Raw genomic sequence first — 23,423 nt, 5'->3', positions numbered from 1 at the left:
GGTTTGGTGTGGGTGAGAGCTCACCATAGTTTTCTTATACTGTGCTTCTTGTCTTTTGGCCCTGGGGTTTTGATGGCTCTCAGCTGCTCTCATGGTGGGCATATTGGGGAATGGGACAGCAAGGAGCTCCTGCAGAATGTCCATACAATTACAAGGAGTTTTCTGTTACCAGAGATGCTGATTTCTTCTCAGCTGACAAAAGCTCAAACTTAGCTAAAGCGTTGTCAACTCCTCATTTTTTAACATGTTTTTCAGAGCATAATCTTCCTCCATGCTTCAAAAAGCAAACATCTGGGCTGTGAGCATGTCCAATTGAAATTGCTGTAACCTCTTCTGCAACATATCCATATTGTCAGAAAAACACATAAAACTGAGACACCAAGCCTCAGACTCCTATGCCTCTTATTAATATAAATAGCCATTAATTCAGTGCTTGAACTGATGAAACATTTAACCTAGGCTAATCCCAGATGAACAGGTGATAGTTCCAGTCTATCTATCTTGCACTTTCTCTTCTCACCTATGGCGAGTTTCATACTGTTTAGTGTATGAACACTGTGGTGCAAAAATCACATTTTACCTTTCACAGAGTGCTCACACCATCTTCAGAAAACATCTAATTACTATGGAAGTAGAACTTTGGTGACGAGCCATTAGCCTTTGTGCAAACTGCAGGGGAGCAATACAAATTGCAGAAGTAAAATTAAGCACAAAATATGCTCCTCTCTACTTCTTTGCGCACTGGTTTCCATGTGTTTGGTGTTTGAAGCAGAAGGGATTAGGACCATATTTACTAACACACCACAGGCTGAGTGAGAGGGACGAGGGGGGAGTAAACCCTCAAAAAAAGCCTGTTTGTTATAAAATACCACAAGTAATCAATATACCCCAGAAGAGCAAAGGCAGCGATGGAGCAAACCCTTAATGTGAACCAGACCAAATAGCATGAAACAATCAGCTCAATGGGTGAAGTAGTGATTTGGCAAATGTTCTGACACAGCTTGCCATGGGATTTCTGGGCAGTCATGGTGAAAGTAAGTAAACAGGCCTCATCAGAATAACACTAACAACAGACACTGCAGTGGGGAATGGCTGGGCCATTCATTCAGAAGAGGGATTCCTTCCTTTACCTGACACCAAGTCCCACCCTGTATTGCACAGCAAAGCAAAGCAACTTGGATGTAAATGTTACGTGGGGTTTGCTTCTATCTAAATATTTTTGAACTGCAGAAGCAGCAGTTTGGTGGCTGGATTTACACTTCAGAATAGAAACAAGGAGTTCCCTCAGCTAAACCATATTTCTAGTCTTCAAGATCCATTCTGTGAGCTGGCATTTCGGGCTCCCAGCCTTGTGTTCTATCCATTGCACAGAGAAATTCTGTGTTTCAGTAGAAGCCCTTTCTGGGCTTTTCAAACCAAATCAATTTCCTCACCTGTAAGAAAAGTGCAAGGGGTTCAATAGATGTAAAGGCTTTTCAGAGTTCACCATTTAAGGGCTAATTGCTAATCTCCATGTGACAACCAACATTTCTTTTTTGCTGTTGTTGTTTATATTCCATTGTAGGAACTCCTCCCATCCCCAGGGAATGTGAGCTGCACAGAATGGAGATGCAAAAAAGGGATGGTTTGTTGTGTCAGAGAAGGATTCAGTCAATCCAGTAAAAGGAATAAAATACATAAAGTCACTTCATAAATCTTCAGTTCCAGAGCCACTAATTCAGATCTCCTTTAATGTCTTCGGACTCAGATGATCTTGTAACACCCAGTCCTTCTATCTGGTCAACTATAAAGAGACGTGAGCTTTTTTGGTGACAGCGAACTCTGTGGGGGCCGAGGGGGAATTTGAGCCAGTCCCATAAGACTGGAAATAACAGCAACAGTTGTATACAAAGGTTTGGATTTTTGGATAAAACAGCAGGGCCCATGGGAAACATTTCTGCATTAAAGTCAGCATTTGATTCCAAAAGTTGACATCTCCAAGGTGCTAGAGAGCTTTCAGAAAACAAACATCACTCAATATATGACAGGGACTTCAAATTGTTACAAAATCATCTCCAACAGCCATTAACGCTAAACTCTGGACACTGCAGTTTGATGCAGCTCCAAGAAAGGGTTTTGCTAAGCTTCAGAGAGGATGTGCTAAATTTGGAAAGCTGTCCAAAGAGAAGACCAATTCTCTTCACCAGAAGTCCATCTAATGTTTTGCAATGACCTTAAAGCAGACAGATATAACAAGGGATGGCAAGTAGCCACTGATGTGAATTACATTGCATCCCAGCTCCGAGGTCACTTGTCAAACACAAATGGTAATCAAATCCAGAGAAGATGCACAGAGTTCAGCGTGCAGCACAAGGCTGAAGGAGCTCATAGATCAGCTGAGGGACAGCATCCTGCCCCCTGCAGAGCTGCTCCTGGCTGATTTCTCTGGTACCGAAAACCCCATCAAGACAGAGACCAATTTTGTGCTGCCAGAAGACACTCACTTAAGCCAATAAGTCTCCTGAAAACGTTGGTATGTTCATATGCTCATACCTCTGCAACAGCCAGCTTGATCTTAGAAGTATTGATATGGTCACCTGGATACAAAATATACTGCCCTAAATGCACTCCCCATCACTCGGACCAGGGTGTATCCCCATTCCTACTGGAGTTTGTCTTCTGGCAAGATATTGATGCACTCTGCTGCTCCAACCCAGATGTGTTCTGTGTATTCAGGTGCTTTTTGCAGCTGTGGAGCCTTGTTTCCAACTACATTGTCCACAGCAAAGTAGGTGGTGCTACAGTCCCCTTGGTCCATCTGATTCCCCTCATCAACACCACTCTGGAGACCAGGGGTTTGTTCCAGTACCGACACTCTTCAGTTAATCCATTTTGCAATGTTCGACACTGCAGAGGAGGCAGGGGCATGATATAACACAGCCCTGCTGCTCCTATGCTGCACAGCTGCACACTGGGCGGCAGGACCAGTTAAATGTGACATCAACAGCAGCACAGGGTTGCCCAACACGGTCCCTACTTATGAAAACCTGACTTTATTCATGGAACACCATTCAAAACCATTCCGTGCTTCAAGAGATACCTTGTCGGAAGCATCCAAGAGATTTCCAAGATATTATACCTATACTCCTTTGAGGAAAAGGCAGTGTTATCACCACCTTCAGATGAGACACAGAGATATTCACCAAGCAATTGTAAGAACCTGACATAAGTCATTACTGTTCCTGGTTTTTAGAATGCTGAGCAGTATGCAGCTGGGCTGCAGTAAAGTTGCCCAGATGGTCTCTTGTCCATTTTAATTGCAACCTTAATCATATTCTCCAAAGAGGATACTTCAGTGCGCTTTTTGCTGGTGGTTTTGTTCTACTTTCTTTCAAAGATTGAATTGGAAGAGCAATTCCTACTTGGTCTCAATGGTGTGACACAAATTGTCCCCCGCAAGATTCAACAGCAGCAGTTTGAAACGTAACAGGACTGCACAAGGTAAGACTGGCAGCTCACAGCCGGTGCGGGTCGCCATCTTTTTTTGCTAAGTTACTTAAAGAGAACCATCCAACATGTTAGCAAATGGTCGTGCTGCCAAGGAGCGCTGGAGATCCCTGAACCCCCAGTTACAGCCCAGTTTCTGTAAGGGATTGTGATGCCAAGGGATTTGTCCAGTCACTTTCACCTGTTGTCCTTCACTGCTCAGCTTCTCCTCCTTGCCTCTGTTGTCCCTCAGACCGTTCTTTAACCTCCATTCTCTCTCAGCTGTTCCTGGTTCCAGCTCCTCGCCCAATGACTCTATTCCCTCGCTCCCCAGGATAACTTGACTTTCAATTTCACATTCCACTCACCTTTGGCAGGGGTCAATCTAAACCACCAGATTTCTCTCCAGAACGACCTAGGCCAAAAGAATCCTTTCGCATCTGCTGTCCCTGCCCCGCGGGCAGTGATTTCATAAACCTCTTCAGCCACTGATCTAAGTCTCCTGGCAATTCACAGGGTTTAGATTTCACCACACTTAAGACTTTTCTGGAAAGTGGGTGAAGGCTTCTAAACCACGTGAACGGTTTGGGCAATTCTACCTCTAACATCCACTGAAAACTGCAAGACTTGTCCTTATTTCAGGCAGCTGTCAGTGAATGATTCAGGATTCAGATACACATAGCTGCCAGCCACTGCAAAGAAGTCCAAGGGAGAGTCCAAGAGATGATAAAACTGAACAGAACTGAAAGTTATCCAAAGCTTGTAGCCTGTGTTCAGCTCCCTTGGGAACACACAACGCACACTGAGCAATGGATTCCAAAGTATTAAGAAATAAGCTAGCGTGTAAGAAAAATAAGGATCTCCTGTTGAATTAAGGAGTTAGGTCATTAATGCTTGTTCATATTACATTACTCACACTTGAGAGACAAATGACTATCTGTTTCCTTACTAACCCATGTATTTATTTGAACAAATATTTCCCAAGAAGGAGAGAGAACCATTTCAACAGAAAAGTTTTGTTATTATGCTCATAACATATTATCATAACAGCCCACTTCACAGCACACTGATGTGTATCACAGACAAGCATCCATTGTAAAAAGCTCTTTAGTGTATCTCGCTTTAGGGTGCTGACATGCTCACTCATTCTCAGAGGTCATAAGCTCACAACGAGGCCTCTCATTCCCACATGCCTTACTGAGGTTTTGCTGTATTTCAGAATCAAGCCTTAATATGGGCATTATTGGCTTAGAACACGATCCGCGTTGTGTAACGTCCATTTATGTATATGCAGTGCGTATGAAAATAGACATGCTTTGTATATTTACATATAATATGTGAATATAATAATATTTGTGGTAAATATTAAGTACATATGTACTTATAGAAATCCTGCAAGCATTTAAAAAGTGTTAAAAAATATCTAGGCTCTGTATGAAAAGGACACAAGGCATGACCAGGCTCAGCTTCACATGCTTTATATCCTTAAAAGAAGGCTTATCTTTTAAAAAGAAACACATGTATGTCTGACCTTGAACAAACCTGCCTGTTTTCCTTTCAGCCCCAAATGCCTGTAAACACAGCACTGGGAGCCTGCTCTGGGCAGAGGAGCTGCTTTGAGCTTTGGTCACACAGGGGGGTTATCGCTGCTCTGGTCCGCCCTCTCAGCTCAGTTCCAACATTTCAGAGGTGGTACAGACAACCAAGGGCAGAACACCATTGATCCAGGCAGTCATCGTGGTTTCACAGAGTGGAAATCATGCTTAACCGATCTGATGGTCTTCTATGACAGAGTGTCCAGCTGAGTAGACAAGGGGAGAGAGCAGTGGATTGTTGTCCACCTGGAATTCAACAAGACTTTTGACACTGTTTCCCCTAACACCCCCATAGGCATATGAAAAGTGAGGGTGGTGAGGCACTGGTACAAGTTGCCCAGAGATATGGTTGATGCCCCGTCCCTGGAGACTTTTAAGGCAAGGCTGTATCAGGCTCAGGGCATCCTGATCTAGCTGTGGTGTCCCTGTTCATTGCAGGGGAGCTGGACTAGATGGCCCTCAAAGTCCCTTCCAACTCAGAGGATTCCGTGATTCTAAAAATGAATTTGTACTCATACTTTTAAACATTAATGCAACTGAATGTAGTTGGTATCTTCAGTACTCCATAACAAACATACAAATCTCGACCTTTTAAAATGACTGCATCCTTTGGTAAAAATAGTTGAGACAGAGAAACTTTTTCTATGCACAGTTCTCCAAATGCAAGGAAACAATAAGGTGTTTGGATGGACCTTGTGCGTCCATAAGGAATGAGGAACATTGTGCTTGATCCTCCAGGAAGGTAAACATGCTGTGGTTGCTTCTGGCCATAAAGCAGGGAAAAGAGAATGGAAAACAGATGGGAGATGCCAGCCTGAGCAGAGCATCATCTCATCCCTGCTTTTCTGGATGTCTTTGTGTGATCTGCCTCTCCTGAAGCCAGGATAGCTCTCAGATGACGGGTATATCAGTGTGTTGGAAGAAGAGCTGAAAATAAAGAAATAAGGGAGAGAAACAAGGGAAGACAGCATCAGCTCCACTGTGTGAGTCCAAACCCTCTAAGAGCAGTAGGAACGGTGTTAGGAAAGTGAGCGACAGAACTGACGAGCCCTTTTGTCTCTCCACGTCTCCCCCATGGTAGCAAACAATTCTCCAGCCCTTCTCTTCCCCCTTCCCTACCTCAATTTTTATCAGAGCACAGAAAAATTTGTAATTTGGTGACTGAAACTGGCAAAGCACTGCAGGGATATTTGTGATTGCCATACCAACCTGGAAAGCTGTCCTCAAGTGTTTCCCAAACTGCTAAAAACACCTTCTTCCCACATAGGCGTTGATTCGCCTTCTGGATGGGAGCTGAGCTATCGCAACACCTGTTAAGAGTGTTAAACTTCCATGCAGTTAAAAACTCCAAGATCCAGGAAAATGAGTGATCAGATGCTGAGCAGAGCCTTGTGTTGGTCGGTCAGCTGGGCACCCACTGCTTTGGGCCATGCTGTGATGAGCTGTGAGCCCCTCATTGCTCACAGCGCATCTCTTCAGGTCCTGCACTGGCAGCCGCAGGCGATGGGACTTGGCACAGTCGTCCCCAAACAAAGCCCTACTCACAGCTTAGAGCCTGAGTCATCATCCCTCCTCTTCCTGGAAAGGTGAGGGACAGATGACTTCCAAAAGAGTGTTTTTTTTCCTGAAGTGAAGTTTTTGAAGAGGGGAAGAAATGAGCAGGTCCTTGCAGTGTGTTTTCCCTTCTACAGCTTTCAACTTCTTCCTTCTTTGGGGGCTTGTCTTCAATTATCGAACATTCAATTATTCTTTATAAAAAACAGGAATTCATTTAGGAAATGAAAGGCGTGTTTTCAGCATGAGGTACTTGGTATTGAAACTCTTCTGCAAGAAGAGAGAAAAAAATAAATTAAAAGAATAAAAATAATAATTCAAAGGTCTTCTCAAGCTGAGATCGCCCTTCAGCGTCACTTTAGAAGAGCTTCCATTGACCCTCACTGCTGGGACCATTCCCCTTTTATTTTCATTTCCCATCAGCGCCCCAGAACTTTCAGTGCGAGTCTGGTTCAGAACTTTTCACAATGCAGTTTGCACTGCTGGAGAGTGGGGACATCCCCAAGATGGAAGAGCTGGAGCCCAGCCCCATGCTGTCTCCAAGTGATATCAGATGGCTTTGCAATAACGCAGGCTTCACGTATTAGCTGCGATAGATTCATGAATATGAAAACACTCAACTTATTATTGCCACTTTACATTGTGAAAATGGGAGATAAATATGTATTTTATGAATCTGTATTCATATAATTATTTATATTGGTATGAAAAATAAATACATACAGTGATTAAATTTCCTTCTAAACATTTATGTTTTTCTTGTATATTTTTCAGGGCCCTCATGCAATACTGATGCTCTGTTACAAATCAGGTTCTTAATTTTCCATGAATAAACTACCCTGGGGAACTGAAAATGCTGACCCGTCATAATTTCCTTGCACAAAAAAGTTACACAAATTATCAGATTTCTACGAATACAAAATCAGCTGCAACTAAACAGCTGCTGTAGTCTAAAAAGCCAAACAGTGCAAGGAGATGCTGCTGTTGTGGATGGTGACCCTGATGTCAAGATGAGCGCGTCGCGGGAGTGCACAGCTCTATGCCAGCCCTGCTGAGAGCTCAGTGATCTGCGCTCTGCTCTTTCCTCCATAGCACCAGCACAGGTGGGCAAGGCCAGAAAAGCTGAACTGAATGCTCACTTGGACACCACGGAAAGAAGCTGTGCCCTAAATAGGTGCATAGACATGCTTGAATGTCTAAGAACAGCAGCACTTTGTGGGCGTCTTATTCTATAATTATGGAAAGAAAAACAAGACAAGAGCAGTCTGTGATAAAGCGCATACGGGCATTTTCATGATGTCTTTATGGTGAAGTAAAGTTCACATTAGAAATGGAAACGCCAAAATAAAATCCCCCAAACTTTGACCTCTGTGCGTTTTTGCTTTGTAGGTGCAATGCATTTTATTCCGGTGCCCAGATACCACTCACCTAAATCACTGAATTCAGTAAGGATGGAAAAATCCACCGAGATCATCCAGTACAACCATCAGCCCATCCCCATCATCCCCACTAATCCACATCCCTCAGAGCCACATCTACTCTTGTCTCAAACACGGCCAGGGACAGCCGCTCCTCCACCTCCCTGTGCAGCCCATTCCAACATTCCAATACCGCACCACTTTCTGAGAAGAAACCTTTCCTAACATCCAACCTGAAGCTCCCCTGGCACAACTGGAGGCCGTCACCTCTCTGCTTATCACTAATAACCTGGGGAAAGGCGCCAATCCTGAGCTGCTTTTGTTTCACAACAAGCTACAAACCAGAAGTTGGAACCAAAATCAAGTACTCAGATAAACCATACACAACACATCCAATGTATCAGCTCTGAAGTGGTAGAGGATGAAGAGTTAATCGCCATCCAAATAGAGTTTTGAGTGGACCTGACAAAGTCATAATTCTGAAAGAGTCATCAGTTTTGAAACAGAAAAAAAAACCAAGCTGAGCCTCATTCAGTCACATCTTTGGCAAGCAAAGAGCTCCACTTCCTACACCTTCTGTACGTCCCATCACACCCAAGGAGTCACCACAATAATTAACTGACTGAAAAACAGAAGATCTAAGTAAACATCGAAACAAACTATAACAAGAGATATTAAACCAAAGGCCTGCACTGTGGCAGGGCAAAACGTCCCTCAACCAACCTCCACAGCTGCTTTCCAATTCGCTGCTCACAAACCTACAAGAGGCATTTAACCACTTGCCTCTTACACCATTTTCACCTTAACTTTTACCATTCCACAAACATATCTTTTCTTACAAAAATTAATTAGTAGTATATTAGTATTGCTAGCTAATTAGCAAGAAGGAAGGGATTAGCACTTCCTCCTTACAGGAAATAAGAAGAAAAACTGCTTGGCAACCTCTGATGGCATCTCCAACTTGTGAGCGCTGCCTGTCTAGCATGGCCCAGCCTTGTGTTCCATTGAACACACCAGTGGATGCTGCTGGTGGAGGCAGGATCACGGCATAACCTCAGAAACCACGTTGGAGAAGTCTTCTGAGCTTTTCTCCTCCAATTTGCCAGGAACTACATCTTCACCACGTTTCCTCACTGCCTATTACATAATTTGCTTGGAGTCATACAGCCAAATATATGACGCTAGAATTACCATGGCGGCTCCCAGTTCTGTGCCCGTATCACTGAACAATACGTTTCCCTTCAGTATAAGGGTGTAAATCCACATCTCCAGAAGCAGAAACACCAGCCTAAATTACCTATGATCTCATTTTTAAAACATAAATGCCTCTGCCTTCGCTCTACCAAACAATGCCACCTTTCATTGCACATTAGCCCAGGTCTCCCACAAACACCTTTGGCACTGTTACCTCACTCCTTAGCCAAGGGAAAAAACAGCTAAAGATATTTCCATTGAGCTATTACTATAGCCTCCCAAACCTCTCCCTGTGATTCACAGTTCATGATGCTAACAGAACAGCTCTCTGGCTCCAGTTAGTCAGCTGAACAGCGCTCGTAGTCAGCCTACCCAAAAGATGCTCAGTAGCTCATCCTACCCATGCTTGGAGCTTTTCTTGTTGCATCTCTAGTTTATCCAGACTGCAAGAGCTTACAAGCTTTGAAGGCTACAGAGGACACAAATTGCACCATCCTGGGCTTACCTCAGAATGAAGAGCCCTGCAAGGCAGCAGCAGGCAGCCAGTGAACTGTGCATGGGAAGGCTCCAGTGCTGCTCACACCACCATGGCCAAATGCAGCTCAAATGTATTTTAACACGTGCTCCAACTACAACAACTAGCAGCACTGTTTACACTGTACTAAAGGGAGGTGGCATTGAGTAACAGATCAATGTGCATGTCTTACCAAATGCATCTATCATCCTTCAGTTCTACAAAGAATTTGTTATCACAAGAAGTACAGGATTCAGCTGCAGGTATACAATATAAAAGCATTTATTAACTTCCATGAAACAGGATATGGCTTTAAAAAATCTTTGTGGGTCCCTGTTGAAAAATCTTTTTGCCTTAGGAGGAGAACTGACCTCTCACAGGAATACGGGAAAAATTCTGGAGAAAATACTTAACTCACATACAACCATCTTATGGAAACCAAATGTGGTACGAAACCCAGGCAATAAAAGTCAACCAGTACATGGAAATAAAACCCCTGCCTCGACGTACAGATAAAGAGAACACATAAAAACAGCAGAGATGATTTATCTCTAAGAGCAAAACTTCTGAACGCTTCTGTTTTTAAATAAAACATTTGCCGAGTGTAAATAATACACTGCATAAAACACAGCTAAAAAGATCTGAACGTCTTCATCATTTCTAGTCCCAGACCAAGGAGAACCTAAGAGCGCTCCGTGCCTGTGGATTCACAAACCAATACGGCAGAACACTTCCAAGAAAACGCCTATCAGAAGGAGGAAATACATTTTCATCTTTCAATTCTTAAGTTTTCTGAAAATGATTCAGTTTTAACAAAGACACCTTTCAAAAGCATATGCCAACGTCAAGGCGGAAGGAAATTCGGTCTTTGTCAAAACGATTTGCAAACTTTATTGGGTTATTAAAAGCCTAATCACAGGACAAAATGTGCACTAAGCATTTTGCTAAAAATACAAAAACATAATTGCAGAAGATCCAATGTTCATGTCCATAATAAATACCGGCGGCTCAAAAGCGGCTCAGAACTTTTTTTCAGGGGTATCAGCACCTGAAGAAGGAAATTGCTCTGTATGCCGTTCTTATCATTCGGGCATTACACTGCAATACTTAAAGTAAGAAACAGCTCAACTGAAGACTACAGAAAAACCTTGTCTTCTCGGGAGGTCTGCGCTCCGTTATACAATGCTGCTCTGGAAACAGCACTTCACCAAAGGTCTGGCAATTGGCTTCTGTTTAAAATACACTCCTCCCCATCACTTTCTTCAAAGGATTAAAACATAATTGATTCTGGCAGTACACACGGACAGCATGATGTGCAGGGAGTTGCCAGTGGACACGGGATGCTTACAAAAAGGGCTGTTTTCTTTGTTTAAAATGGAAAAAAGAGTGGGAGGTGTGGAGAAGAGTGAGATACAAAATGACTCAACCATATTTTTTGAATCAGATTCTTTCAACAACTGCATATGCAAACGGAAGGCTTCAGATGACGGATGCGGAGCTTCTGAATTGCTGAGGCAATGTACACATTCCTATTTCCATTAAAAAAAACAAAAACCAAAAAATAAAAAGATAGAAGCTACAGTTATATACATCCTTGTAAGCATTCAGAGAATACTGCATGTTGAACTCCAGAGAAGCCATTAGTATCAGTCTGAAAGTGATGGGGAACGGATTGATCGCGCACTAGCTGGACTGTTAGAGAAAGCAAAGGGATCCTTTTCCTTTTCTTTACTGTCATGTTTATGTTTATGCTTATGTTTATGCTTGTGTTTCTTCTTCTTTTTCTTGTGATCGTGGTGGTGATGGTGATGGTGGTCGCTGTGTTTTGAGGAGCTGGACTCTTTACTGAACACAGAGAGCGGAGCTGCTGAGACAGGGTGCATGGTCACCTCTCCCGAAGTCTGCTCTTTGCCTAAAAACCAAATCGATACAATGGGGTTAACCTTTTCAAACAGAAGAAATTCTGAATTACTACGTCAGATCCATGATATCATTTCAATGTGCAAATACAGAACCCCTTACTATACCAGTGCCATTAACAGCAGCTTTGTTCTCAGTCATTTCTGAAGATGCACTTAATACTTCTATATTACTGACAGAAGGTCCTTCCTCCCTCAAAAGTGTAAATGCATCCCAGATAATTAGGAATTGTTTAGAGATAAGTAACTGCAAGTTAGATAGGCATCAGATATCACACCTAAAGCACATTCAGAAGGTCACTATACCAAGATTAATCAAAATATAGTTGCTCATGGAAACTATGAGTAGTTAAAGAGTAGTTATGGGATGTAAACTCCTTTTAGTAAAGAACTAAACTCCCTGCAATATACAAACCTATCTGATACTTATTATTATACTTATTAAACTGACACTTCAACTACAACTTCTGAAGGGAGGTTGTGATGAGGAGGGGTTTGGCCTCTTCTCCCAGGCAACAAAAAGGACCCGAGGAAACGGCCGCAAGCTGTATCAGAGGAGGTTCAAATTAGACATAAGGAAAAACTTTTTCTCTCAAAGAGTGGTCAGGCACTGGAATGGCTGCCCAGAGAGGTGGTGGAGTCACCATCCCTGGCAGTGTTCAAGAGGCGTCTGGATGAGGAGCTACAAGATATTGCTTAGTGGTTTGTTGTAGCTACCATAATTGGAAGATGGTTGGACTGGATGATCTTGTAGGTCCTTTCCAACCTTGCGATTCTACGATTCAAAACTGCATTTTACAATTAATTTGGTCTATTCAAAATGTTACAGAAAGTTTTGTTCTTAAACAAAAATTCAATAAAGACGATTACAACATCTTTATCATTAACATTTAACATTAAAATTTCATTATTTCAGACCAAATGCAATTGGCTGCAAGAGGAGGAGTGATAGGGAAACAACCTAAGAATAGCACCATTAATTAGTAGAAACAGAAGTTGGAAAGCCTTTAAGTCCATTAGGTAGAATTTGAAACAAAGCACTCACAGTTCAAGGACATGCTGGACGTGTATAAAAACACCATCAGACTCTCAAAGCTTTTACTGAAGTGGATATTCTACCCAGCTGCCATGACTGTTATTTTGTTTATTTGTTTAGGGGTTTTTTGTTCCCTCCAGTTTTTGGTGAAAGTATCTCCATTCAGTAACAGGGAACTATGTTATATACCTTATAATAGTCTTTTTCTGTATATTTGCAAATGCATTTTTCCCTGTGTCTCCTTTTACTTTAAGAGCAGTAATGATTCTTCTGTGGTAATGCTTGAATCCAGTAGGTCTGAAGAGCCAGCTCGCTTCATGACAAGCATCATAGAAGATTTCCATGCAACCTTTCTAGCCTTATCAAAGATTAAGAATGGTTTCGATCAAGTATACACGGAGGAAAGTTTTCAGAGGGTACAGCTCAGCTGTTTTTGTTTGTTTGCTTTTTCTAATAAAGGCGGAAGAATCAAAATCTGCATCTGTGAGCAGCATTTGAAATTCCAAATAGAAACACGACATGCTTTATGCAGTGTGGATAATCAGCAACATCAGAATCTCTGCTGCTTAAAGTCTTCAAAAGAAATCAAGAGTGACGCCTTTCTAGAAATAGGTTTGGACTGAAGTACGGCATCTGAATTTGGTGCATTATAGAACTCTGCTGATGTTAGGGAGGTCAGACTGGAGCGCTATAGTTTCCCATGCACTTAAAATCTCTAATACTCCAATTTAATTCTGTATTCCTCAGAATGATGCAGTAAGCAACTGTCAGTGCAAATATTTACTGCCAGAGCTCATAATGATGCTATTTTTTGAAGTGTATTATGGCAGACAGAAGGTATGCACACAAATTCTGCTTGCTGACTTTGCAGTCGTTGCAATGTAGTTATTAGAACTCTTTTTTATTGAGTAGTTCTCAACTATGCAGACAGCAAGCAAACATGTAAAAAACCTGCTTCACAATTTAACTAATTCTAATTATATTTCTCTTCAGGAGTACCTGTACCTAAAATTATCCCCATAACCTAAGCTCATTTGCCTAAAGCATGCAGCTCTTGGATAAATAGGAAAATTTTGCTTCTAGCTGTTGCAAGCATGCAAAAAAGACAGTATGCAGAGCAGTAGAAAAAGGATCATTTATCTGACTGAGCATTAGAGAAGGACCTCAGGCAGCTTAAGTGTGCACTATCTGACTTCATTAAAATACACTACAGTACTTAAAGGTGGATCCTGGCAGAGAAAAATACTACTTTTGGTAATAAAGAAATAAAGAACATAGCAAAAAAACTAAAACAGAAGCCATCAGCATTCATCCTTAAAAAAAAATATCTAAGGTTCAGCATACGACCTCACAGCAAGCTACAGGCACGTATCTTCAAATATACGAGGTACACTACAGTTAAAAACAAAAACCGACATCTGTGACACAAACCTTTAACCCTTCACAGCTCCATTAATTTCAGAATTTGAAGTTACTTTGACATGGAAACTACACCTACACACTAAATCAAGATGCTATTCTTCTACCAACCTCAAACCAAAGTAAGCCTTTGAGTTCCAAATGCATTACCCAGAACTATATAAGGATGTGGCTATAAGTCTGCAAGGATGGTGTAGCAGTAGCTCTACTACCGACTGCCGGTGAATACCCTCAACACTGCTGTACTGACACCAATGCAGGTTTCCTGCTGTTTACTGCACTACTACAGCTAAGAAACTGTCCACATTACTGTTCTGTGACTTATTTCAGCTAGGTTATAAAAAATGTGTAATTCAAGCTGCTACGTAAAATAACATTAACTGCAGCAACTTGGATATACAACAGTAGTGTAAGCCACTGACTGAAGAGGGAGAGAGGAACACCTAGAAACTAATAGACAAGAAGATCTTCAGACAGGAGAGAATTCCAATCCAACTACAGCTCCAGGACTACAGACGCTTACGGCAACAATCAATAATGGTAATATGGGACAACTGTCAATATGAAAAAACTTCACTGCAGAAATCTACTTTTACTGAGCAAATAAGAAGCGCACACATTTTGTTCTACGAGGTCAATATAAGCCAAAACCTATTGCGCTTCCTTCATTTTTTAAAGATAAAAAGTAAGCTACCTAGAAAACATCTTCTTACTTTTAAAGCGTGCTCTGAAATCAGGAATCACATAGAGTCACATAAATATTGGAAAAGACCTCCAAGATCACCTAGCTCAAACATCCACCAACCACTGATACTGCCCTCTAAACCGTGTCCCCTAAGTACTACATCTCCCCTTAAGCACCTTCAGGGATGCTGACTGCATCACCTCCCTGGGCAGCCTTACTGCACATCAATACCAATACGCTGATCCTGGAAGATGCCTCAGAATGGATGCACACAGACTGCTGAGCTCTATTGCCAAGAAAACACTCTAAAAAAGATTTTGCACTTTTGTATCTGTCAAATTAATTCTGTAATGAGATGCATTACACTTGCACAATACTTTCTTTCCAAGTAGGAAAGCATGGCTGAACAGAGCTGCTTCTGAGGGCATTTAAAACCACTCCCTATCACTAGGACTCAGACTGCTGCAAGGAGACATGAAGTACTCCCTCCTCATGCAGGGAACCCACTTCATCCTGGCACAGATAGTGGGACAGGAACCTGCCTTTCTCAAATAATAGGAGAGTATAAGCCCAGGAGCTCATTTCTGAAGTGGTTAGTAGCATTCCTTGGAAAAGAATGCACGTACATGTGTCTGTCCACTCAGATCTCCTCCTGTTTTGAATGTAGATATTCCAACGTAATTATTGGCTTTTTGCTGTTCCAGGTAGCTTGGTAGTTGTTTAAAAATAGACAGGATTTTAGATTTTGATGAGCTTTAAGCAACATTTTCTGTCACGAATAAAAATTTGCTGTCAGATAATTACAATATCCTGTCCATCAACTATGTAGGGCAAAGTTGTTTTCATTTTTTCTGTTTGTTTTTCCAGGAACGATCAGTGCATGAACAACGCCATTGGGTAGACTTTTAGAGCTATACTGTTTTATACTGGACCTTTAACAATTTGGTAAAATATAACTTGAGACTTGAACATGGCAACAGACTTACATGAGATATTCCATGTGGCCTCTCCTGTATTTCTGATTGTGTGTGAAGAGGGTGGGACACCACAGACTTACAGTCTGTGTTTCTTTGCATTTACAATCTATTTAAAACTGCTGGCTTAAGTACGACTTTTCCAAATGGACACTTGTTAAAAATGATCCAACTGGCACCCTGATTTATTCAAATGTCATCAGAGGAAGAAATTAACTTCACAAATCACAGCAAAGGGTAAGGCCCACGGGTCCAGTGTTCTGGCTGAGGACAGCCTGGTGTTCCAGAACCTGACACCGACCACCTTTGGGAAGAAGGTGACATCAACACAAGTACGCTAACACTTAATATGTCTCTCCCAGAACCCAAAGAAAGCTTTCTAATGAGAAAAATCATGCACTCTCTGCCCAGCAGTTGGATTGCAGCTCTGCCCAATGTTTTCTTCTAAAGGGCTAAGACTGAAAATGCTGAAAAGACTTTGAAAACTATTTTGACAAATATTGTTTCTCCTTATTTCTACTTTTCATTCTAGGATTGCCCTGGAAACACCCAACACCTTATTTTAATTTCATGCCTAGTTTATGCTTCTCCTGAATCATCAATGAAGCACATACTTAGAAAGGACCAAATAAAAGCAACCCCAGGCTTCTGTGTTGAAGCACTTTGTCTTAAGAAACATGATTTTCAAACCATGCATCTCTGGAAAAAGAAGTTACCCACTGTGCGTAGTAGAATGCTCTATTACCAACTGCACTGTAAAGCTGAGAGTTCAGGTGAAAAGAAGTCTACTTACAGAAATGTTTTCTGAGGTTGTGCTAAACAAATCAGTTGAATTGGTTTTGATATAAACACTTAAACTGCTTCCAATTTATAGATTCACTTGGCTTCATGCAATTCTTAACTAGATTTATAACCAAAAAGGATGCCTGCTAAAGTACTAAAAAACAAGCCCACATAAAATATCTTTGTAACCAATGACTCTTTAAGTAGCTTCCTCTTTTGACTTTAAAAACCATGTTGCTTTGTCCTCACATTAAAACAATAGGTTGACTCTGGTGATATTTTACCACATTTACTCTAATCTTGCAGAAAATTTACAAAAAAAACCTTATATTTAAATCAATACGTCAGCTCAGCTCACTTGTAAATTTAGCCTTAATCCATCTTCTTTCTCTGCAAGGTTTATATTTGTATTAAAGCTGCTTTCATGCACTTTAGGATAAAGCCCTTGAAAACACCCTTTCTTGTGAAGCTCAAAATTAACCACATGCTATTTCAGTGAGGCAAAATTAGCTACAGAACATCCAAACTTATGAGCAGCCAGTTTGGAAGCAGTTATATTTTAGGCAGTAAAGTCAACACATGTTTATTAGATACTATCAAACAGATACTATGTTAATATTTTAAGCAATTAAAGGGCAGTCTAACAGAATAGTTAAAACAACTCCTCCATAAAAAGCATAGCAAAAATCCATCATTGTTAGTGTTGTTTTTTCCATCCAAGAAAAGGAAGCCTGCTGACATATTTGCCTGTAATTCTAATGTTTAGGTAACCCTTTTCGACAGGAAGCCATGGACTAGTGTCGACATTTTGAGGTAACGTTGTTCTTACAGCTAACTTTGATAACTTGGCTGAGCTGCAGAGACTTTTTCTATGGCTCAGCTACAACTTCTGGTAAATACTGCACTTAACGTGGTGATTTGCACCATAGGTTCATGCCCGCCATTTAAATGTAATCACTCGTTTCTCTCCTACACTCTTACAGTAGTATTTATTCTATTCAAATTAAACCAGAAATAGTAGAATCCAGACAAATCATTACCTCCCTAAACTTCAGACAGTACCCACATCTACAAGGTAAAACAGTGATCTGCAAGATCAGAGGGGGAAATTTCAAGTGTAATTAATCTGGAAAACACCAGATAGATAAATGGAATAGTCCAAAGGTTTTTCTGATGCGAGTTCTGAATGACAGGATGCCTTTCTCAAAGCCCACTGCTGCTGAGTGTGACCAAGAGAAAGGCTGCTGGCGTCAGTACATAAAGATGACATTGATTATTTAACTGCTCCACCCTCAGCATTTGGAAGTAGTGTTGCACTTTGAGATGAGTGAAATACTGAATTAAACAGAGGAAATCTCTCTTAATTTAATTTCACAGAAGTCAACAATGCATGACAACAAGTCACCTCAGAGCCTGAAATACCATGTTAAATCTTCTGCATATATGAAGGACTTCAAGACCAGATTTCTATCTTAAGATGGGGTGGGAAGCATTACTACTATTTTTGATGATTTAGTAGCAAATAAGAATCATTTTAGAAACATGACCTTGCACAGTTTTAGAGGCTGAAAAGAAGCTACCAAGATTTTGGTACTTTGAAAACAACCAACACAACATGAATTGTGCACTGTCCGAATAATGCAGTTTTGTTTAATAACTTGCAAAATGCTCAGATTCCCATATAACTATTAGAGTCTACAGTTCTATTATCCTTAGTAGAATTAAAGCCACTTTGTGTATGAACAAAGGTGCTGTAAGTATAGTACTGAAACCTGTTATCCTGAAAGAGCTGTAGCACATGGCTGCTTTTACTGCCCTTGCAGCAGGTCTGTACCTTAAACTTTAATGCCCATTTGCAGAGGCACACATTTAAAAAAAAAAAAAAAAAAAAGCTTTTTAAATATAACATTTTATTGGCTTTATGGGGATTGTATCAACTTGAACAAATCCAAATAATCACTCAGAGGGAGGGGCAGTGCGAGGAAAGCAAAAACAGAATACACAGATATAGCAGCATTTAGAGCCAACATGAGCTTCCTCCTTGCAGCTGCTCCTTGCGGGATGTGCTTGGCTGATGACCTAACACTTCATGTGACATGTGGGGACACAACCCACAGCTGTGAGATGAAAATTAAGTATGGACTAATTGCTCACTGCTTTCCAAGTAAGAGTCACAGTATTGAGGCAGATTACAGGACCTTACAGATTTGGTAAGAAGATCCTGAGATCACTTCAGAACCTGTATAAATCTGTTTCACTACAATCTCACTGAAGTGCACCCCCCACCCTTTGTCATGCCTGCAAACAATTAACAAATTCAAAGGTCCTCAGGGAATACTATCTGCGATTCCTCCATAAAACCATTCACACACAAGTGTTCTATCTTATTTATGGATGCTTTTATTTTTCTCCATCTGTTTGAAATTTTTTCCCCCAAGTACGATATTTCCTAAACACTGAACTGTCTTTATTTACTTGGTCTGAAATTCATATGTTTCTGCTTCTAAGAAACATGCCATGAAAAAGAAACAGGTGAACTTTTAGAAGCAAGGAGTATCTGTAATGGAACTGTTTGTAAGTGCATAAGCCAAACATGCCCCTCCCCCCCTCCCCTCCCCACCCCACCCCCACCCCCCAGAAATTAATCTGGAGTTTTTCAAAGTAATGCTTTCATTAAAAATGAAAAATAAAAAATAAAAATCAGCATTTATCCCATTTGTTACCTAGATGAGTGGCTGTATTGCAGTGTACTGAATGCCTAAACAGCAGAGAAGGCACATAAGTGACACTCGAAGTAGATTTTCCTATATGCTGTAGGACTACAAATGCAGCAGTGAATGGGCTGTTATTCCACTTCTAATCCGTTCTGAATTAAAGAACAACCTTAGTATGAAATAATTACGGAGCACAGAACTGGCTGACTGAGAGTCCCGTAAGTCCTATTTGTGAAGTACTTGGCTGAGTTTTGTTTATGACTTTATACCCCATAGAGTGCGTAAGTCTAGTAAATCTGTTGCAAAATACCATGTAAGAGTTATAAATACTAATCCTCAGTGGATCAGCTTCACGCTTGAGTGCTCTGGATATGTCATTCTGTGCCGTAACAGAAAATGTAATGATTGTCCGTAACACTAAAGACAAAATTCAAAGCAGCTCTGAGCAGTTTAAAACAAAGGTTGTTTGGCATTATGCTCCTAAGCTCATGAGGAAGGACATTTTCCTTTTCTCTCTTAGGATGCTTATGACTTAGGCAAAACATCATCAGCATTGCTACTCCACATACCTAACAGAAAATCCATCCTGGTGGTACTGGCTGTACAGGCAAACATTAACCAAAGGCCATCTGGAATCCAGAAACTAGACCTCCCTGTGTTTTATGTCCCCATATGAACTTAATTTGTTAGCTGAGCAATGGCAGCAGTTACCTTTTATTAAAAAACAAACCTTAGTGGCTAGAGCATCTGCCAAGGAAGTACAGCCTAAGTTGTAGGCCCAAAGCGGGTATGAACCTACAGCTTCCACATCCCTGGCCAGCAGCTCAGGCACCAGCCTCAGCAGGATACTTTGCACAGGAACATCCATTAGCCCTTCTCTAAAACAAGGCCACTAAAATGCCAGAACCACTCAGGCCATAGGGGATGCGGATGAGGTCACTTGTCAGCATAGCTAAGGACAGAGCACAGAACTGAGCAACTAATGTTCCAGATCCTGCTGCTAAGGTTTTTTTATTTTTTGTGTCTTTTACATTAGACAAACGCTGGATAAAAACAGAAAAACAAGTGAAAGGGTAAGTACTCTGAATCCTATTTCTAGGATCTAACATCTGACTTTTACACACTGCAGGGATTGCAGTCTGAAAGTCATGAGATGTAATGCGGGGTGTGTACTACCCAAGATCTTGAAAGATTAGCTACGCAGTCACTCAACCTCAGCTTAGCTCCACTGTTGTGTTTGGTAACTGAACTTATAAACACAGTTAAAAGATTCTGAGACACAAAGACTACTGACTGGTAAGTTGTGACAGGAGAAGAAAGAAGGCAGAACCTCATCAGCAAAGCTCAGTCTGCCTTAAGGTACTTAAGAAGTGTATTTTTAACAAGCAGTTTTATCAAATATGTTATGACAAAGTCACTGAAATAGTAAGAGCAAAAAGATGCAGTAACAATATATCTGTAGATGCAGTCTTCTCAACTTTACAAAGCCCTTTGAGGCTTACAAGTTTTTCAACTACTGAAGTTAAGCTAAGTCATTAAGTTGTTAAGAAAAGGAGACTTTTGTTTTTTCCGAAGGATAATCATCACTATTTTTTTTTTTAAGATCACAACTAAGGCAAAGTAAGTTTCATTTCATTATTTATGAAGTTCTATCCCAATTTTAGTTACTTAATTCATTTATAAGATTTTTACTCTTACAAACCTGATGCACACTTACCTTACTTAGATATGTACAAAAATACATATGTACATATTTACCTAAACATAGATAGCATATATTAACTTATACATATTAACTTACATATATTATATATTATATTGATAACTTATATATTAAGTTGAAAATGTTATATTATCACACAATAAATTTACTCATACCTGGTGTTGATGGTCTCTCCAGCATATTCAAATGATGGTAAATAAAGGCTTGACTGTCATGAACCGTGTCCATATCAATTTCCTCCTCTTCTTGAGAGTTTGAGAACTAAGATATTGGGAGAAAAAATAAGTAGATGCTAATAACAAATTCTTAAGAGTATCACTACGTAGAATTTAAAATATTTTACTTCTGAGGTAAACTGGGGGTGAGAGGGAAAGGAGGTGATATCTACCACTGCAAAGGAATAAAAATTGAATAAAATTAAAAAGCATCCATGTCTACCCTTCTTTCTAATTTACCGTGAAGCTGTATGAACAAGAACACCAACTGTCAACTTTAGTTCTCGCCAGCCAATAAAAGATCTGATGGGAAATGATTTTGCCAAAGTAAGCGTAACAACTACTGTACACATATACACAACACAGCTTTTGTTTGAACACAGCTTTAAGGAAAGCCAGCAGAAGCCACTGCTGTTATTCTGAATACCCTGCATATTGTGCAAGTTGAATTTCCATTTCTTACTCTGATTTTGAGTTTGACTTTACTGTCTTCATTCTTCTCTAGTATTTGCCCTGGCTCCAATGGAGACCCGAGTGGCATATCAGCCTTCCTCTTCACCCCCTGCTGATGACCAGAAATGCTGGATGCTGTTTCCTTAATAAGATGATCATCCTCCTGAAGCAGCATTAAAAGATCAAAATTAGAAGATAGCAAGAGCCATGTTTCAGCCTAAAAAAGACCTGATAGCTGAAAGCACTTCTGAGTAAGCGGGTGATTTGAACAAAGTTTTCCCTGTAGTTCTGGCAAAAAGTATTTTCTAAAACCCTGTATGGATTTGTGCCAACCTCTCCTACAAACATGGTTTCTCTTTACTTCTATTCCTGCTCCCTCTGCATATCTAGCATTGGCATCTTTTCTGTCCCTTCTCACAATCATGGTACTGTTGGTGTGCAACAACATTCGCTGCTTCTGAATGGCCTTTCTATAAATCTGTGCCCCGTAGACTCTCCTCGTTCCAAATCTCTGCTGAAAAGCTGTGACAGCCTCTCATCAACACATGGGATTTTGCTAAGCCTTCTTCTGATTTGCTTTAAAAACTAAGGCTTCCTTTGTTGAACAAAAGTCAGAATTAGTAATAATAATCTGCTATTTTTTGATATATAAAAAAAAAACTAAACTGTTTTGTTAATTATTGCTAGGATAAGCAACAGAACGAGGGTCAGAAGAATATCAAAATAACAGGAGCGTCTAATAAGTTAGATGTATATGTCATTAGAACAGGAGACAGGTGTTCCAACAAGTCTAATGCACAAGTCTAATGTATCTGTAGAAGTAAGTATTATTAAAAGCTCACTAAAAGCTAAATAAAAGCCATACCATGGACTCTAAAGAGTACGTGCTGTTCATCTGAACTGCTCCTCTGTTATACACAGGGTAACACAAAAATTCTTGCCCTGAGCAACTGAAACTGAGTTTCATGAAGTGGGTAATTCTCACTATCTCCAGCACATTCAAGATCAAAACAGTCTGCAAGCACTGATTTTAACTCACTGCGTCCTCAAAACACACAATACACTTCTTTAAGGAATCTAGTTAGTCTTGTGAATTCTATCACCTGTTCATTTTTGTAGGTATTTCCCTCTTTACATCCTTCCTATTTAACCCAACAGATAACAGTTGTGAAATACTTTGAACTTTGACTAATGCAAGAGACACAGTTTATTTTATATTATTTATATATATTTATATTACTCCTTTGTTCTTTTTTAATGAGAAAACTCAATTCTAGGTGTGTTAACATGATCATCTAGGCAAACTGGAGGCTGGAGATGAAGCTAAGGAAGAGATACGAGGGATGAAGCATGAACTGAGGCTTATTCTAACACTGTTTTCAGCTTAAGCCAGCAGGACAAAGAAGGAGCTCCTTTCCCTTTCTCACGTTTCTGTCCTGGGCCACCACAGGCATTTGCATAAATGTACAACTGGAACTGGACTAAGGAAATAACTATTCATAAAGTATTTTTCAACCAGAACATCTCCTGATCCAGCTCGCTGTTCAGAAAGAACTGTACTGAGGGAAAGTATAAGAAGAGGAAGCACTGAGAGGAATTTTTTTTCCCCATCAAGATAAACTGACTCCTGAAGAAATACTGGGTATTCACTGAACTGCAACCTAAAATCTGGCACCAAAATGTCCTGATATTTTATTCTGATGTGTGTATGTAATTACTTACGACTTATTACATGTTCTACAAATAAGCAGGGTAGCTGTAA

At 40.5% G+C, this 23,423-nt stretch overlaps 1 protein-coding gene across 11 annotated transcripts in view; it reads right to left on the bottom strand.

The window, feature by feature from the left end:
* Positions 1–10,006: 10,006 nt before the first annotated feature.
* TAF2 (TATA-box binding protein associated factor 2) overlaps positions 10,007–23,423 on the bottom strand; it is a 53,728-nt gene continuing 40,311 nt past the window's right edge. For 6 of the 11 annotated variants that reach the window (XR_014943304.1, XM_015856197.3, XM_085539361.1 and 3 more), the window contains 3 exons: positions 21,672–21,824; positions 21,149–21,254; positions 10,007–11,652 (listed from right to left, as the gene is read on the bottom strand). Coding sequence is in view for 8 of the 11 variants with exons in the window: in XM_015856197.3 (XP_015711683.2) it covers positions 11,387–11,652; positions 21,149–21,254; positions 21,672–21,824 (525 nt within the window). In the remaining 3 variants the exon portion in view is untranslated. The remainder of the gene's footprint in view (positions 11,653–21,148; positions 21,255–21,671; positions 21,825–23,423) is intronic. The other 5 variants (XR_014943306.1, XM_015856198.3, XM_085539362.1 and 2 more) reach the window with 2 other exon arrangements.

The sequence above is a fragment of the Coturnix japonica genome, chromosome 2, assembly GCF_054131305.1.
Source record: "Coturnix japonica strain WE chromosome 2, WE-NBRP24, whole genome shotgun sequence".
NCBI lineage: Eukaryota > Metazoa > Chordata > Aves > Galliformes > Phasianidae > Coturnix > Coturnix japonica.
The sequence above is the reverse complement of the archived record's forward strand: the minus strand, read 5'-3'. Positions and strand labels throughout refer to the sequence as shown.